Genomic DNA, 19826 nt, shown 5'->3' on the forward strand with positions numbered 1-19826 from the left:
GTAAGCAAAAACTCCTGAATTCTACCAAAAATGTATTTGTCTTCTCTATTCCTCTGCTGTTAGCAAGGCCCTGGCCCCATGCTGGGGAAATTATCATTCATACAAATGAGGACTTATTGCTCAAAACAGATAGATGCAATGGTCTGACATCGCCGTAGCTTGGTCACGGATTAGCAAACTGCTAAACGGTCTATGTGCACACGAATGTCTGGCTCCACAATGCATTATTTAGGAGTTCACTTTCCTAGCAAATATAATTACACATTACTTGTATGTAAAAGTACAGTTCTTTGGAAACTTAATATGTTATCTAACCAACAAAACCACCCTCAAGTGCTTTTTTGGGTGACTTGGGCATTTTGACAGATATGTCTAGGTAGCTAGCACAGGCTCAAAACTAGTTTATGCTCTTGTGGGTAGCTGGTATCATGGCATGTTAGTCTCCCATTATCCGTTACTATACCTGGAGTCAATCTTTAGAGCAGTTATATAAATGTCTGTTAGAGGAGTAAAGAGTAGCTTTAAAACAGTTGTGGCTAAAACACACCAGTTTAGTCTGCACTAGATTAAAATAAGAATTATTAGAGAAATTGTAGAGAGGGCGAGAAAAAACAAACAGTAAAACCATAAGTAGTCTGCCTGTCACGCTCCAACATTTGTAGAACTACAAATAGACCATACTTTCCAACTCTCCTGGAAAGTCCGGGAGACTCCCGAAATTCGGGTCAGTCTCCCGGGCTCCCATGAGAGCTGGCATTTCTCCCGCATCCCGGAATTCCCTTGTTAAAATGACGCGATTCACAGAGAATCGCGTCACTTTGGCCCTGCCCCCCGTGAGAAAACGTGGGAGTGGGGCCAAAATTACATGATTCGAGGCGCCCCACCCCCTCCCGTCCATTAGTCACGCCCCTCTCCCGGCCGTCGCCTACTGAAAGTAGGCAAGTATGAAATAGACTACGCCCCCGACAGCCATCAATTGTCCACAACTGCCCCACAGTAGTTTATTAGAGGCATAGAACATTACTATTTATGCAAGATTTGGTAAAAATGCAATAGTTCTTTTAATAACATGCTTCAAAGAGAAAAATGTTAACTACAATGATCAGTCCGTTAAAAAAAATAGAAAGAAAAAAAAAATATATATATAAAATGTCTTGACATTTTATTTTAAAGCTCTTGTCTGTTAATTTTACGGTAAAGGACCAGGTAATGTTCTCCCCAGAAAATTTTGCCAGCCCGGTGGGGGCAGTTATAATACTTTAACATTTTTCATTATTGCAGAGGATATTGCCCACATCTGCCAGGACTGGTCAGTGGTCACACACACACTGCTGTCTGCAGTGCTCACATAGTGCCTTTTCTAATAGAAGAAACAATGGTTTGTCCTGTTCTAATAGAACTCTGTTGGGCTCCAAGAGCCGGGTGAAACGTTAAACAGCTGGAGCAACCAAGAAATAAGTGCTGAGGAGAACACTTGGGGATAATCCACTGTTATATATAGTAGTTACAGACTAGATTGAGAAAAATGAATATTTATAGGAGTATGTAATAGATTAAAATACAATGTTATGACTATCTAATGCACATTTTTGCTGTTCAATCATAATTTTTATATAGACTTAATTATATAAAAAAAAATAAAAAATGGAAAACTAGACTTGCATCTCAATAAGAGTATAAAGTTGAGACAACTTGGTACAATGGATTGGCATGCTCTAGCTTCCTGATACACAATACAAAATAGACCTTGGTTAAAATATTTTATTAAGAATAATGAAACTCCCTAATTTTAACCATCTTTTACATCATATTTAAATTTTGAGTTAGTTCATACAAACATTTTTTTTCACCCCCGATTCTCATAATATATCAGATCTACTTTAGAGAAACCACACTGATTATAGACATTGGGCCTTTGTGGTTTTCCGGTTAATCAACTGTCGACTTCCTTGTGGTCTGCTTTTGGGAACTAAGTCTTCAGGGAGTATTTCCAGCCAATACAGGGATATACGACAGCCTGGCCTTTGTTCACACTTTTTTTTTTCTTAAACCAAAATATAATCTCAAAAGCCAACCACAGCTACATAAAAATGATAAAACACTTTTCTAGTAGTTATGTTTTATGCCAACTGCATTTTACAGATCCCACACCAGCATGGACTGCTCCACAAAGGCAGCCTTGGATAAATGTCCTAATTTGGAGTACTCCCAAATATAATGTGTACATTTCAGACTGTCTCTCCACAACTACGGCCAGGTGTTCCAGCTGCGTAGACAATACCTGACCACTTTGCCAGATGTACCCAGATAGGCATCAGGAAATTGTTCCATTGCCTGGAGATGACATCACAGCTTCTTAATAAAGATCCAGTAGCTACAGTAGAGACGTCATGTTAACGCAGGAGAACACTACAGATAAATCTGGGAGCAAATCGTTCATGGGATTGGGACAGAGTTCAGCTGCTCTGGAGGACGCTGGTCGAAACGCTTGCCTCAGGCGAAGCTTTTCAGTATCGGATGAGTATACAAGTACGGATCCACGTTTTAAAGCAGCTATTCCAATCCTTTGATCGAGATGGTTGTTGTGGAAATCTCCTGTGCCCCATTCCTGTATGGTGGTAAACTGGTATGGTGGACAAGCAAAGTCCAAAGAGTAGACCAGAATGTAAGGCCACATATCTCACGTAGAAGGATTTTGTCACCAAAATTGTGACTTAGCTGGAGCTGTTGGAGGTGGTCTTCTGCATGGAGAAAGAAAATGTTAATAGTAATTAGAGGACCAAGAAATCTGCTTTTTATCACAATCGATGGACTTTATCAACTAACATGTTATATTAGACATAATTAAAACTGGATTAAACGTATAAAAATATTTTGGCAAAGGACTTCAGTGGATGGTCGCCTCTGAAAGTCGGCTCTATGTAGTCATTAATTGGCTTCTTTTTCCCATACCTCTAGCTACTCCCAAGAGCTCTCCTGCTATTTTTATTGAAGTTTGAGAGTCCTCTTAACTTACAATAGCTTGGGGGGCGTAGCATAGTAGCAATGGGGTTGTTTGGGATGTCATTGAGAGGGTGTTTAGGCCCAAAATTACGGACGATATGACAGAGCAAGCAAAAACCATAGCAGAAACAACTCTCTGAAGTTTCTCATAACTTGCAGAGATTGGTAACATAAAACAATGTCTAGCCTACACATTTCCCTATGTCAGGCACACATTTAGCACAAAGCATTTGAGGTTATAGTGCCTTTAAACAAGTTAGAAAACACAGTTCAATATTACACGGTTGTCCTGTTAATATTTGACGGAACATTTTCCAATTCTTCATCATAAACCGAAAGCAAAGCTTGCATTCTATGACAAAAACAAGTTTATTGATAAAAAGTTAAAAAGCTCCAACACGTCAGGGAAAGTTCTATAGACCCTATAATCTGCACACAGCATTTTCTAGGAGACTTTAAGCAAAGCATTAAAATTTTCTGTGCACTTTAAAATATTAATAAAGAAGTTCAACCACACTCTAAATGGCTTTGCAAACATGTCAACTCTCAGATAAGAGGGGACTATTGATAGATTTAAAAGACAAACTTTATTTTACATCTGTTACTTCACTCAGTAAAACAGGAGGTTTTACCTATACTAAAGTCCGATAGTAGCTTTAAATTTATCCTTATACATTCCCTTCGAGTAATTAGATTATTTCACCTATGCACAATCAGGAATCAACAGACCAATAAACCTAAAACAGAAGTTACCTTATGTAAAAACTGCTAAAAAGTGCCCATCGACGTGGACAAAATAATACAATTTTTATGTGAAGAAAGATCCCATTTCCCACATACTGTTTTTATATGTATGACATGAATAAAATGACCATCTTGGAAAGATATCGGGCTCGTGGGTATTTAATTTACAAAGACTACATTTACACTAAAACCACAGCAACCAATGGCAATTTGCTTTCATCAGTCTGCTAAGTCTACATCTGATTGGTTGCAATTGTTTGGTTTTAATTTGCTCCTAAATGCAGTATAAGTGTGCCCTATCCCAAAATACCTAAATAAATACAAAAGTAAGCCCTTTTTCCAGTGTAAATGATATTAAAATGGCTTAGAATAACCTGGAATGATCTGGGATTCTTTGGGGTGATTTAAAGTGGCCACAAATGAAGTGACCCAATCCAATTTGGCCATGCATGTGGGTAGCCATTTTGGATGAGCTGTGGCCGTTTGCCCCTCTGGTCGGATTATCACCGGCGTCACCGTGTCTTTTTGGGGAAATCAAAGATGACTGCGGGTAAAGGCTGATCGGTTAAAGAATGTATGTGATTAACATATTGCTATTGTTTAAACTTAGCCAGGGAAAACCCTTTTGTCTTGCTGTTTGTTAGCCCCCAAACAAAAAGAAAAGCACACAAAAAAAGGCCCTAGCTGGACCTATGGGTTCTGCCATCAAATTCTGCCTATAATTTACAAACATGTTTGTAATTGTAGTACTTCGCGTGTTGTCTGTAATGTAGTCACAACTGTATATTATGTATCCAGGACATTTTTAATAATGGACTTTACTTTTATTAGTCATAATCCCGATAACGCTTCCTGGCTAAGTCATAGGGTTTGGGATGTTAGGCCTCCTTGTCAATTACAAAACCTTACAAATACAATTCGCTACTATACTATAGCGAGACTATTTTTTTCCATTTACTGAGCCCGCTGCCGACATGTATATACTGATAGAAGGCTGAAAAGTTTATATAGGCATATACAATATGGTCTCAGAACTGTAATAAATGTATAACTGCCTGTGCTTATAAGTGTTCTAACCTCAGGTTCCAATTTAGTACTCGTTCTGTACAAAATGATCTTAGCACATACCGATAGCACAACATTATGCAAATCACGATATGTGTTCATTGCAAAGGCATCTGGGTAAAAATTGAAAGTATTGGTTGCTGATTCACAGATAACTATAATTTAGACAAATGTCAAGTTTGCACTTGGGCCCCAAATAGTAGTTAAATGTCACCAATGTCAAAATTGATTTAGTTAGAATATTGGGGTCTGTGGTTTAGCACACACTTTCCAACTTGCACTGCACAAATAAAAGCAAGATGCTGATTGGTTGCAGTGAACCAATGCAATGTTTCTAACGGAGCCCTAAAGCTGACATTTTATCATGTACTAGATGAACAATCAATGCAAATTCTGTTATAACCGACAATACGCAATGTCACCAATTTACATAAAGGACACCTCTTAGATTGTAAGCTCATTTGGGCAGCGCCATCTTTACAGTCTAGTATGCGACTTGCTTGCATTAGGATGCCCTCAATGTACAAAATGGGATTTGCAAACTAGAGATAGTTTCAAAAATATTTTAGTAGTTTCAAACACATTGTGGGTAACTTCTACCTAAATGAAGCATAATGGGTTTACTGGATTCTTTGGCATCTTTCTACATGTAATACAATTAGGTTTCCTTACTCTTATTTAAGAAATTGTTTTAAAAGGCCATCAAACCTAAAATACAATTCAGAGGTGTAGCAGTAGGGGTCACCATCACTGCATTTTTTGAAGGGAACCAGAGCATTGGCATAATGGTGTATGGCCTGGGCCCAGCAGAACACAGAACAGTATCTCCTCCACCTTTGGTTGCAGAGCAAATTGACGCACTTGGTTCTTAATTATATGCAAGAGGTTTGGGGCTATTTGCTGGATACTTAGGGGCTGTATAACATGCCAGTAATTAAGGGCTGTGTAATATGCTAGCTTGTTGAGGTAGGGATCACGTTGATAGGTTTAGAATCCGATAATCCACTACTGCCTAAAGCCTTCTAGCAAATACTGGTTGATTAAAAAAGAAAATAAACATCTTCTGACAGTCACACATATGCTTATTTAAAGCTTCTTATAGCCTGACGGGAGCCAACAATTCCTCTCCCATGATAAAAGCCCTAAAGCTGCCCACAAATGGTGCGATTGTCATGTCCCATAAGGCAGTTTTTAGACCTAATTGGCCATTACCTTTATTACCAGATCTCTTAAGCTCTGACATGCTCCCAAACTTTTCACAGATATATGTTCAGGCTGAATTTTCCTCCATGGAGAAGTACACACGGAACACTATTAGTTCTGTTCCTTCTAACATTCCCCTTAAAGAACAATCCACTGTATTTAATGTAAGGCCTTTCAACAGTCTTCTGCAAATGACTGAGCACAGCTTAATCTTGAAACTCCATAGATATAGGGATCAATGATCCCTTATGAAAGAGCCATTCATTTCAGAAGACAGTGCAGACCATTCCCAGATGTAAACTGCCCAGGTGTACAGTCATACTATGAACAGGGTTATGGCCATCTAGGTTAATAATCAATGTTAAGGGAGGTACAGATAATGGACATAAAAATGGAGCAAAGGAGGGACACTAAGCATGCCGAAACAAAACTGCACCAACCTACATCTCTTCACTTACCTCAAAGTATCTCCCAACTTGCGCCCTCTGCTCTGCCCACTATCTGTCTCTCTCTTTGGTTACAGGACTTTTTTCAGCTGCATCCACTCCGTGAAAGTCCCTCCCTCATACAAGACTTTTCTGTAGCGTCCAAACCTTCATGTTTTACCTTTCAACTCTCCCCTTCAGGAAAGCTCAACTTCCAAGTCTCCTTCTAAACACACCTAAAATATTCTACACAATTACAACTCCACTAGTTCAGGTCACACAAGATTTACATATATTCTTTATCTATAATTAAGCAACCTGCTGTCCCCCAAACCAACATGTGACAGCATTATATAGGCTCCACTAAGCACGGTTCCCCATTGCAATTTGTGGCACTTAACCTCATGTATGAAATATAGAATGTAAGCTTGCGAGCAGGGCCCTATTACCTCCAAGTCTGTTACTACCTAGTTCTATTTCATTACAGGGTTTGACTTCAATTGTAAAGCACTGCAGAATATACTGGCACTATCTAAAGAAATGTTAATATTTCAGTAGGGCTGTAACACAAGTGTGGCTAATGGATTAGTTAAGCAGATAACATCCCAGCATGGTCACGACCAAGTATAGAAATGCTGGATTGCCTTGGTTGCCTACAATTATGGCCAACATGTCTGCATAAAGCACCTACCGTGATGTCCGCATGGAACTCATCACCAGCAAAGGGCAACAGTGGATAAAGCGCATACTTCAGTGGCGCTATATAAAGGATGATGATGAACTGGTAATCCATTCACTGCAAATTTCAACCTATGGCCGTGCAGCTAGTTTCATTAAAAACCGTCCAATAAGAAATCCAAACAGCAGGATATCATAGTTGGTTTGCAGTGCATTAACTACTCATCACACAGGATCATTACTAGGTCAGTGATACAAAAGCAATGGACTACAGAGTGGAGGAAGGCGATATGGTCAGATGGTTCCTCTTTTACCATGTTCTACACTGAAGGACTAATGCACGTGTGGCACCAACCTGAAGGACTCTACAGCCCTGAGAGGTTGTTTCCAACAATGAAGGGTTCTGGTAACTGTAATAAGGTTGGGTATGGATTGGGTCCAGGTATGGTCTTAGAAGGTCTATGGCCATTTGCACCCAATGTTGCAGCAGTTCTTTCCTCACAGAGTGGTGTCTTCCAAGAGGACAATGCCCGATCCACAGCACACGTGTACATCAAAGGTTTGACGAGCATGGCACGGATGTTATCCATGTATCATGGCCTTCTCAGTCACCAAATCTGAACCAAACTTATTATTTATGGGATACTATGGAATGATGCCTGAGACAGCGTTTTACCCCTCCAACAACCAGGTGTTTGTTGAGTGATTTTCTGGTCGAAATATCGTGCTGCATCCGTCCTGTACAATTCCAGGCAGTGGTATCACCAAGGCCACGGCACATATAGGCTGCACAGGTCCACCACACCTTACTAAGGGACGTTTCTTCTTTTCATCCATTACTTGTAATCATTAGGTATAATGTGAATATAGTGTTGTGAAATGCATAAATGGATATAGATGAAAATGTTTCCTTAAAAAACAGCTATCATCTGTGGCCTTAGCTTACCAACACGTTGGTGGGTCCAAAAGTGACCAAACATAGTATAGTATGGGGTTCCATCTAGACAATGAAAAATGTAATCCTTTCAACTCTTAAATAGCAGCATGCCATGGACAATCAATTTCCAATTGCATTCCATTAACATTCGATATTGGTATCTAATTGGAAGGTAAAGTACATGGCCAGCACTAGGGCAGACAAAAGCTGAAAGGTCAATACCATTTAGGTAGCGAGTCAGTCAACACACTTTGGTGTCCAACTCACAAGTGGGTTTTATTTGGGGAGATCTCCCAGGGTGGGTACCAATTGATCTATACAAAACAAACTCAATAGTAACTGGTGTGGGGATTCCCAAAAAAACGGAATTATGATGCAACAAATTGTCCTCTATAGGCATGCAAAAAAAAAGCCACTCGTAGTAATTCAGTAAAGTTGAAGTTTTAGCAATTGTGATGGTTACAAAATATACGTATATATGTCCATTAAAATAAGTTTAACCTATAAAGGAAGCATTTTTTTTTTTGGATAGGCCTCTGTAATTCGAGCTAGACTATGGCTAAATCAATTCCCCATGGCATATGATGCACATCAGCCTCAAATAATTTTAGGGACATGTGAATTAAAAGCGTTAACTATAAAACAACATTTATCAACGGAGGGAACTGCACTCTGTGCAAAGTACTACAGTTGACTACACGATCACTGAAACAGCCCAATATTGCGGCTCTGAAAAAAAGCTAAATTTCAAATAAAAATAAAATAATTTGATTGTCCTAAGAAATCAATGATCTGGTAAAGAGCTGTAAATTGTCATCTGTGGTTTCACAGACAAATCTAGTCATTGTATGGAGGTGCAGGTTCACATACACTGTCCTTCAGTTCTCCACTCAGTTAATTTTCCAGGCTTGCTAGATGCACAGTCCAGGGCCGGCTGTAGCACTCCATGAAAGGCCATTTGTGGTTTGCTTTCTGTATTCTTATAAAAATGGTATAGTAGTACTTCTTTATCTGAAGCACATTTGGTGCTCATATAAAATGCCGTATTACCTTAAACATGCACATCTGCGAATCTTGCTACTAATATTTTCATATGAAGTTCAGTGGATCCTCAGTTTTCTCCTATACCCTCTAAGCGTAACAGTAACCGGGCATCTTTGTGGGCAGCTAATATTAACCTAATTCTCTTTGAAAGGGGTTACAAGTCTGATGGTCTCTTGTATATTAGAGGAGCTCTATTGCTCTTGGTAATACCAGAGAGATTTGTGAGGCTGTAGGTGGGGGTCAAGTGTTAAGAATTAACTGTAATGTTCTTGATATGTAAATTTGAATTAGTGATTTGGAAAGAGTAGCGGCAGCAAAGAACATTATTTCCACACAGTGGGCAACCTAACCCTTCAATCCAAGCAATGACCGCTATTAGCAGACATCAGATCTCTGGAGCTCAGATACATATTGTTGTTTTTTTCCCCACTACTTTTTACACAGCCAACATTTTTAAATGACCTTTAACAATAACTTGCAAGCGGCATTATAAATTATAAACTGTTACCAACAGACTCATAAAAGATGGTGAAGAATCTAATGCACATAATTATCTAGACAGAATTAAGCTTGTCAGGTGTCCTTGCCAGCACTCATAATCCCAGATGGCTGAGCTTTTACTAGGCTATTAAATATATCCTGTGATGTTGCTGCTTGGAATGAAGTGTCAGAATTTATGGGGGGGGGGGGAGGGGGGAAGGCTTCGGTTGCAAATGATTTTGATTGGTTTTTGGTTACAGACCAATCTCTTGTAGAGAGTAGGGTGATAGGTGCTGCAATTGTTCTCACACATATTGGACAGTGAGTGTGCTCACATGACAGGACTGGTTGTGGAGAACGCTACAGGCAGCTTTCCTAACCACCCTGTAGCTGGAGCAGATCATTATCTGGTACAACTAAATTAAGGGCATTACAGTAATACAATACAGAGAATGCCAAGGTATGGATTACTAATGGAGATAAGATGCTGGATACTAATCTATGTTCATCAGGTAGAAGGATAAGCATTACTGCTGACCAAGAGTAAGCCTTCAATCAAGCACCACACACAGGTTACATACATAGGGGCATATTCAATTCAGATCCCGATCCTTGGGATTGCGCCGCAAACTTAATCCACGGTACCGCAATAACGTGGATTTTCGTTCGCAGCCCATAGGGTTGCGTACGAAAATGCTCGTTATTGCAGTACCGTATTACCGGCAATAGTGCGTATTTTCTTACCGCGGACCGGAAGCCTAATTGAATATGCCCCATAGACTGCATGGTAACAGCCAGAAACAGGGCTAAAAGACTTTGTATTTTGCCACCTATTTCTCAGATGATGACTATTAACCACAAGAAACTTGTAGAAATCCTCATTTGAGTACCTGCTAGTCTAACATTGATGGCCAATGCTGGATTCCCTGAGCCTGGGATAGAGGACAGAGTTGTGAGTTACCAGCTTAGTGATGGCAGAACATGTACTATCGCACCAAGCAGTAGAATCTATAGGCGCTCCATATGGTAGAGACGGAGAAGAGTGCAATCGTGACAGACTGGACCTAGCCAAACATTTTGCCATCCAGACCATTAAACACTTTTACATGCACTATTTGTATTCCCTCACACACACGCTGCATAAAGATCCAGAATTAAGATGCGCTCACCCTTGCATCCACCGAGAGATGATTTGGCACACGTACAAATGTCATAGTACTGGGTTCACAAAAAACTATACAGATCGAGGTGTATGCTAAACTTCTGGTCAGTAAAAGGCCACAGATACATACTGACCCAGACATTGTGTCTCTTCATTGACCAAGGGGATGCTTGTCTGATTGGATAAATGCCTTGAATAATCAAATAGCATTGCATGCCACCGCACACACTATCAGACTGCTGTCCAATTGGGACTGTTAAGCATTCTGCCTGTCAGCTTCAGTAAAAGTAAGGACCTTGTAGAGAACCTAAAAACACAGACGCTGACAGGATCTTCCAGTGAGGTAGATAATAGAGCTAAATAACATTGTAGACATTAGTCTGCTCCTTCCATGTTAGATGGATTTTCTGCGGGAATTCCGTATTGTAAAAGGATTTGTTCCAGGGTACTGGGTACATACCCTCTCGCCTGTACTGCGGCTGTGGGTATGAACTTTGTGGTTTACGAAGTAATGAAACTAAAACCAAATGCCTCCTGTTTCTTCCATCTTCAAGTTATGCTTTGAAAGCATTATGTGTGTACATTTATACCAACTATCCTCATGTGTAAAGATTTAAGAAATATTGCAGATTATGATTTTCTATACATATGCTTTAGAAACATTACCTTTCAAATTTGTCTGAGGTGACAATGTTGGGTACACATACTGTAGGCTAAGATACTCTAGCATGTCTGCAGACCTCATAAATATGGAAGTTCCGATCATGTGAAGCCTAGTTCAAGCAGGGGAATGGGTAACTAAATGTAGTTATTGTGTCAAAAAGTTACCGTATTTCCCCATGTATAGGACGCTCCACTGTATAAGACGCACCTATATAAATCATGTGAAAAAATTGAGGATAAACATTATCCTCAATTTTTTCACAGAGTATTTGTGCAGCTTACACAGAGGTGTACTTACCCTGTCAGATGACTCCTCTGTCTGGTAAAGTCTTCTGTCTTCTCTCTGTCTGATCCTGATGCTGGAAACCCGATTAAGGTCCTCTCGGCGATGTCCGGATGTCCTTTCAGGACCTCCAGCATCAGGATCAGACAGAGAGAAGACTTTACTGGACAGAGGAGTCATCTGACAGGGTAAGTGCTACTACCCCTGTATAAGACGCACCCAGTTATTAGACCCAAAATTTTGGGGAAAAAGGTGCGTCTTATACATGGGGAAATACGGTAGTTGTAATTGTGGAATTTTACATCACTAACAGTACAATAAGTAACAAGCCTGAGTTTCTAAAGAGAACCAGGAAAATGTAGGCAGAGCATATACAGAACACCAAAATGGACAGCTATGAAGTAAAAAGGAGGAGGAGCAGATAGAGGTTATATGGAGTTATAGGGAGGGGTTATGCGGGGTATTGGGAGGAGTTATAGGGAGGGGTTATGCGGGGTATTGGGAGGGGTTATGCGGGGTATTGGGAGGGGTTATAGGGAGGGGTTATGCGGGGTATTGGGAGGAGTTATAGGAATAGGTTATGCAGGGTAATGGGAGGAGTTATAGGGAGAGGTTATGCAGGATAATGGGAGGAGTTATATGGCTAAGGTTATATGGTGCAGTATGAAGAGATGAAGCTTTTAAGTGTACGAGAATAAATTCACCCATAGTAAGCAGACAGACACCCACAATTGAAATCACCAATCACCAGAAGGATAAAGTTCCCTTTATTTTAGTTTATTAATAAGATACAGAATAGGGGAGGTAATTGTACACAGTTTTCTTGGTAGCAACAAACCAGCCTCTCTTTAGAATTATACAAATAACTGTCGAAGTCCGTAACATTCCTCTTTCACTCCTACTCAAAACTGCTGAAACACAAACATGATTGGAACAAACACTGTACATTGCAGCAGGTCCTAAAAGTGGACCTGTAACCTACACACCATGGAGGCAGTTCTGTGGGCTGAACCAATATACAACCTATCAAATCACTAGGATACCGTGACATCACTGAGTGATGACACTAGCTTCTTTTGAATTGATAAGGTTGCATATAGATGCGACCCACACAACGGCTTTCACAACTGCATAGGTAAGGAGTGTATGTAAAATGAATTGTACAAACTGCAGGTATTCTGGATGTAGGAAGTCTCAATATGTCAGGCTAAGACACACCACTCTGCATATAATTCGAGTGTGCTCTCTCTGCACTATTTATTACAAGAACAGTGGGCATTGGATGTTTGTGTGATCCTCACTCTGCAAGAAAGCTGCCCAAACATCCAACAGTGCTGCAGGAAAAGCCACTGCTTGGTAAAAGTTGTTGGAGACCTCTGGGAAACAAAGCAGAGCAGGTAAGTCAAACTTACATGAGGCCGAGCCAACGGGATATGGGCCACACATATTGGAGGAAATGCTACGTTATGCAATAAGTTTTCAGCTTCAGATAACTTTACTAATACATTGATTTTTCCTGCCAACATCTTTAAGTGCTTTTTATCAATGCATCTTTTTTCCATCATCACAGACTTTATTTAGGATCGCCTTGGGATCCGAAAACACAAAGTTGCTGTCTGTTTCTCATTGTATTCCATGCAGACAGCAAAGTTGTGTCGAGTCCCAGGGAAATGAGAATACACAACTGTGACAGATATGGCTAAGAAGCACAGAGAGAAAAATAGTTCAAGTACTTAGTAAAATCTGCCAATACATTAAAGTCATGTGAAGATGGAAGAAAAAGGATACTCGTCACCTAACCACAATAGAGGCAGCCCCTGTGTGCGCTAAACCAGTATTTAGAAGAATGCAGCCATGCACTAGGAACTAGTAACTACACTTTGATAACATGGTGTCTTTAGAAGGGTGGGGCTTCTTCATCTTCCATCATTCAGGGGCAGTGAACATGACCAGAGCGACAGACATGTAGTCGGAGTAACAGAAATGTACAGATCAGTGAATTCATATACAGGGGCAGGAGTACACGTGTAACTTACAAAACTCTCAAAAAGGGAAACAACTGACATGCTAGACTTTGCCATTTGAACTTGTTGCTTTTAAATCAGCCACACTTTAGTCACTTTTGAAGAAGATGATGGCATGTGGCTTTTACCGTTTGTGATAAAGAGATATGACATTGTAACCTAATTTTTTAACAAAGTTTCAATAAGGAATTTTACCCTCATGCTTTATTAATGAAAATTATGATTCACGAGGGCAGCGCTGGACCATTGAAGTATTTTGGAAATCACTAGGTTAGTAGAACACTAAAATGTATTACTTAATACACCCGCCTAAATAATTTAAGGATTTGTTTTAGCCTGGCCTATTCCAGTCACATGCAGTTTGTCAAGTCCTTTACGACACCATCAATTAGATTAGTCCAAAGCATGCTTGTACTTCACAATTCACAGAATCTCCCAATCCCCAACCCCACACGTAGGCAATAAAGGCACCGATTTAAAGAGAATCAAAACTCTAAATTTCTGTAAAAAAAAAAAAAAAATCTCACAGCATACAGGTTTGATAGACTGTTAAACATATATGAAAATTGATGCAAATTTTGTCTTTAAGAACCAAAAACTGTACATAAGTTCATTAGGTTAGAAACAAATAGTAAATTCCACATCTGGACTATGCAGAGATTGCTGAAATACTCAGATGGTTAAATAGGGGCCATATGTTCAGCACACACTGGGTGCTGTATATTACACACGGTTCACGTTAATCTATTTTTCTTCCATAAAAAGTTACACTTTTCCACTCAACATTGAAATAAACCCTGTATTTCTTCCTCGACTTCCGCTATCATTAGACCAAAACCTGCTGACATAGAAATAGACTCTCTCGCTCATTGAATCCACTTTTTTTAAAATCAGTATTTTTTTAAATCCATGCATCTTCTACAGACGATGGTGGAAATGGAGGCTGTCAGAGAAGCTAAGCAGCGGTTGCAGTAGGTTTAGCAGCCATTCTACAGGTCTGAGGGGAGAAGCCATTTTGGAAAATTGTATTACATCAGCGGCTTCACAGATTCAAAATGGCTTCTTGTATCCCTCAGATTAGTTTAAAGTCCCAAAATGTACTCAATCTTAAGTCTAACGCATACAAACATTTAGGACACATTCGTCGGTCTAATGGATTCCATGAGGGGTGTAAAGTCTATTTCTATAATACTGGTCAACAGTAACAATACAGACAGATTACACGCCTGGCCGGGCACAGCGTCTGTGATAATGGAGACGAACACCCTGCATATAATCTTTCTCCCCAACAGTTAACTGCAGAGCCATAATTTCTCGCTAACGCCCCGGGAGTCCCTCCCGGAGCTTAGTCTAGTAAGGAGGGCTCTGCAGGTCGGATTATGGTGGGCCGGTTTGGGGCGGCGGGAGGTCTCCGGCTGCAAAAAGGAAGAAAGGGCAAGAGAAATATCGGTTTTAAGACAGGTACAGCGTTGGAGATAGTCGTGTGTGGGAGTCATATATAAAACCCCCACAGAGGCATCATTCTTTCTGCAAGTCATAAGCTGGGTTATATATTACTCATAATTAGATTATGTAGCACATTTGTTATTAGCAAGAATCTGCATTAATATACAGCATGTTAAGTTGCCAGCACATAAGGATAGTCATTAAATATAAGCATTGTTTTGATTATTTTGAGAGAAACGCAATAGGCCTTCAATAGAAAGAGGCTTTATAACCCTGTAGATGGATAACTTACACAACTGGATGTGTACTAGTGGTACTTGTCAGTATTATAAAACACCTGTGTATATTGGCCAACCCGTTACCTACAAATAGTGGCAGCAGCCATTTTGTCGGCCGAGTGAATATTTAGCTTTTTCGACTAGAAACAATGCCCTCCCTTTGTGCCTTATGCTTCAGCAATCAATCGACAGGCTGCCGTCTCATGACTTGTTTCACCTCATAAAATGGCTGCCACCACCTTTATGGTAACGGCTCTAGGACGTTCCTCCAGGTAAGCCATCTTGGTCCTAGCTTGGGACAGCTTCATCAGCTACGCCATGCAAGGCCTTATTAATAAATCCATGTTCCTAGAGGACTTGTTTGTGTCCCTACAGTTCCCTGCTCCTGGAAGAAATAAACATATACAGCTTAGCGATTTAGTCTGTGGCAATGGGTGAACCATTGCGTGTCCAGTCCAGGACATAGGTCTCTAGAATATCAACATAAACCAACTGTAAAGGCACAAAGCCCCTAGTGTAATAACCCAAGAGACAGAACAAAGAAACCTGCACTTGTGAGGTGGGCAGAGCCTTGAATGGTTTCTAATGTGCACTGGTGCCACCTACAGGCATAGACTAAAAATGTTTTGCAATATTCTATATAGATATATGGGTTTATTATATATAGTTTGACGTGGCTTTCTTAACTGTTGCTTTGTGCAGAATATTCATCTACAGGGATACACATATTGAGTGCAATGTGTTCATAATCAGTACATAGATTTAAAATGCTTGTTGTCATGCAGTACTATCACAGCATGCAATATGGGATTGTCCTTACCTGGGAACTCCAGGGGGGAGACTGGGAGGAATACGAGCCGGTCGGGATGGGATCTGTGGAGGCGCGGAGAAAGGGTCATTATTAGCAGCAGGGTAAGGCCCCGCAGGGCCTGGGCGGGAAGGGATGGGGGGATAAGCAGAACCTCCTGCTGGCACAGGGAGGAGAGGGGGGCCGGGGGTTGGACCCCTGACTGCAGGAGGACGGCTTGGAGGCATGATGGTGGAAATCGGTCTCTTCTGCACGGTAGGGCTAGAAATAAAAACAAAAAAAAAACAATTATTACATAAACCGTCCCCATCAAAGATTCTTTCCAATTAACCTATTTGTGTGCTCATTTTCCCTTGGCTTAAAAGAGTAACTGCACTCAAAAACAATAGTAAAATATTTAGCCTAATTAAAATAGTTACGCTGAGTACCTCAAATTACAGGAATAATTTCCGATACTAAGGCGTTGAATTGTCAAACTTTCTAAAAAAGGAAGAAAGTGGAGGAGTTACCCTAGTTATAATTTATCTAGTACCTTCCAGAAAATTATAACTAGAACTGGACTGATTGCTAGGGGCAACACCCCCACTTTTAGTTTTTTAGAAGGCTTGATAAATCGACCACTAAGACTTCTACCTGAAAAAGGCAGTTGACGACTCAGAATTGACTAATAGAGTTGCCATGGTTACATTTGGCATACCTGTTGTGAACACCCAACTCTCCTCAGCAACACCTGTAACTATGGAAACTGTATATTGCACAGTTTGTTTCCATAGTTACAGATGTTGCTAGTTATTAAAGACCTTTGTGCCAACTGACAACAAAGTGTTTCTGCATCTTCTACCGTCGTTTGCAGGAAGACATCTTATTTCAAGTTTTACAAGTTATTCCAGCAAGTTGCAATACTCAGCATAACTAACATGGACAAGCAGAAGACATGATATTGCCTTTTGTATGAAAATTACCTTTAAACCAATGTAATATTTTTTTTTTCACTTTCTTTCTAGAATTTCCATATTGCAGACAATGCAAATCACTGCCAAAATCACAACTTAGTCTTCCCATTTTACACCCTTATGTAAGCTCCGCCTTACGCTCCGTACTCTGTGTCAAACATTTAAACATTGTCAACTCCGATACGCACATCTCACCACCTGTACCTCTATGGCCCACCAGATCCTCTAAGACAAAGCTGTTTTGTGCGTCACGTCAAACCAGAAGCAACACCCGTTCTCCCATGCTGCTTTTTACCCCTAGAACTGCCATCAACCAATTATATTCCTTCCTCAAGAAATCAAATCAGCATGCCATATTTTGAAGCTTTTCAGCAGTAGACAAACTGCAGATTCTTGCCTTGCAGGATGACATATTTCTGGAAAAGTCTGTGTTCCATCATGAGCCACTAATCAGGTTAATAAGCTGTGCTGTTACCAGCTATAAATAATGCTAGATCACTTTTTAACTTTATCTATTTATCGTGGACAATTAGAGCAGAGTAGTTCTCTTATCATAGACTTACCTGCGCGCTCAGCAAATACTTCCCCACCTTAACACAGATCATTGGTGCAGCCCTAAGAAAGTCCTTAGAAGCTAGTGTGTGTGTTTATGCAGCGGAGGGGGAACGTGTGTGCACTCCACCACTGGCTGTGTGTGAAACTTCAGGCTCATACACATTCCATCATGTGCCCTCTGCCATGTCATAGAACTGCCAGGGTCCTCAGTGCGCAGGAAGAATATAGGAACACAGCGTTCCCCTTTATACACATGTGCAGGGCTTTTAGGGTTGCAAATTGTAATCGTATGTGGTAATGTGTTGGACTTTTATCATAGACGTTGAGTGACAATGTAATATGGGTTAAGTGGTATGTGTAGGTCTCACTGGGTACAGTGGAAAGCAGGGTAAGGTTTGGGATTTTAGAGTGTATGCAGTAAGTGTTGTGACTGTGGGAGACAATACGTCAGAGACTGCTGCACCAACCCCCAACCGCGTGCACACTGGTCCAGCTCAGCTGGCCACAGCTAATCTACAATCCTTACACTTTCCCAGGCATCCATGCACTGACTCTGCTGCACGTTCCATGAATGAAACTAGTCTAAGACCTGCACACAAACACTCTTGTGCCTACCCAACCACACGCTCACCCAGTCTTTGCTTGTTGGTCACATTTGTCTTTTCTTTCTCTCAACAAGCCCCTCAACGACACAAACACCAGTCAGACACACGCTTTAATTTCAACTTTCCACAGGGTTCAGTACTCACTCTGGTGCTACAGTACAGGACGGCAGGTTCATGTGGCCAGGTGAAGAGAAAGAGCAGGTTATAGGATGTGTGAAGGTGCAGGTAAAGAGCACATAAGCTGTCCTGCGATAGCAGGAATGGAGGTTGTGGGAAGAACAGGATGAAGGCTGCATCCCAGGATCTTTGCCCATGGGGACCAAAGAGCATGGAAAACAGGAGCCCACACTTGCAGCCTAGGGCACAGCATGGCAACCAGTCCCTGGAGGGAACAGCTAGAGAACAGGCTGGAGGGCGCCTTCCAGCCTGATTGTCAAGTTTGCCTGAGCTTTGGTAGAGAATGTGCGTTTATTTTTTCCCCCGAAAGTTGCTGTCTTGGCGTCTGTGTGCCCTCAGGCTGGATGGAGTATGAGGAAATTCTCCCCTTGTGCTGAATGTTTTACATTCCCTGCCTAGGCTTGTTCCCCAGTCTCTATTGACATTTTGTTGGCATCTCACATGCTTAAGCACATAAAATGAGGTTCACAACAAAATTAATAACTTATGGGAGAACTCTCTTTTCACTTTAAGTTAAGTTACTAAATAAATAACCTTATACTCAATGCTCATTCATTCGGTCAGCAACCCATGTGAAAGTTTTCCCATTATATTACCTGTGTCCACTGCTCTGGTTCTGCAGCCAGGTGTCGTCCACTGGTGGAGGAACAGGGGTGGAGATTGTGCTAGTGCTAATATCACCAATGATGTGCAGAGACTCCTTCAACGCATGGTACATCCTGAGCATGTCATCCCGTCGCTGAGCCTGGTCCGCAGACTCCTCCATCAGGCTGTTCTGGTCGGTGGAGGAGTATAAGTATGCCAGTAGCTCGGAGTGAATGAAATCTTTTGCCTGCAGAGATAGGCAAGGGAAAAAAAAATTACGTGACCAAATTCCTGGGCACAGGAATCAATCCATCCATAATAAACTTACATAAATGTCTCAGGTCTGTATGTGATAAATAGACACAAAACATTTGCAATTATTTGCAGAGTCCTTGCTTGCTAACCCTAAATGTGGCCACACACAGGATGATCCGGCCAAATGACCAGAGTTCAACAGGATCATCGTTCAGTATGGTTATGCAATGGAGGAGTGAAGAACAGGATCTGGCTTGTTGATCAAGAGGTTGAGTCACTATTGGCTTTACTGCAGTCTGTTAGAGCAGGTGGAAGACGACCGCACATGGAGGCAAATTGCGGTCAACCTTCAATCGACTTTTCCGACAAGCCCAATAAGGATCCAATTGATTTTCACAGGATCATTATTTGGCATATCGGTTATTTTGGGGCTGAGCATGCTGCAATATTGTT

The 19826-nt window shown here is 40.9% G+C and overlaps 1 protein-coding gene across 3 annotated transcripts in view; it reads right to left on the minus strand.

Moving 5' to 3' along the window:
- Window positions 1–1746: 1746 nt before the first annotated feature.
- DNM2 (dynamin 2) overlaps window positions 1747–19826 on the minus strand; it is a 60787-nt gene continuing 42707 nt past the window's right edge. For 2 of the 3 annotated variants that reach the window (XM_075206789.1, XM_075206790.1), the window contains 3 exons: window positions 19130–19365; window positions 16256–16504; window positions 12419–15126 (listed from right to left, as the gene is read on the minus strand). In XM_075206789.1, coding sequence (XP_075062890.1) covers window positions 15057–15126; window positions 16256–16504; window positions 19130–19365 — 555 coding nt within the window. In that variant the 3' untranslated portion in view covers window positions 12419–15056. Of the gene's footprint in view, window positions 2742–12418; window positions 15127–16255; window positions 16505–19129; window positions 19366–19826 lie in introns of those variants that run through there. The other variant, XM_075206791.1, reaches the window with a different exon arrangement.

Source organism: Mixophyes fleayi, chromosome 4 (assembly GCF_038048845.1).
Source record: "Mixophyes fleayi isolate aMixFle1 chromosome 4, aMixFle1.hap1, whole genome shotgun sequence".
NCBI classification, from domain to species: Eukaryota; Metazoa; Chordata; class Amphibia; order Anura; family Limnodynastidae; genus Mixophyes; species Mixophyes fleayi.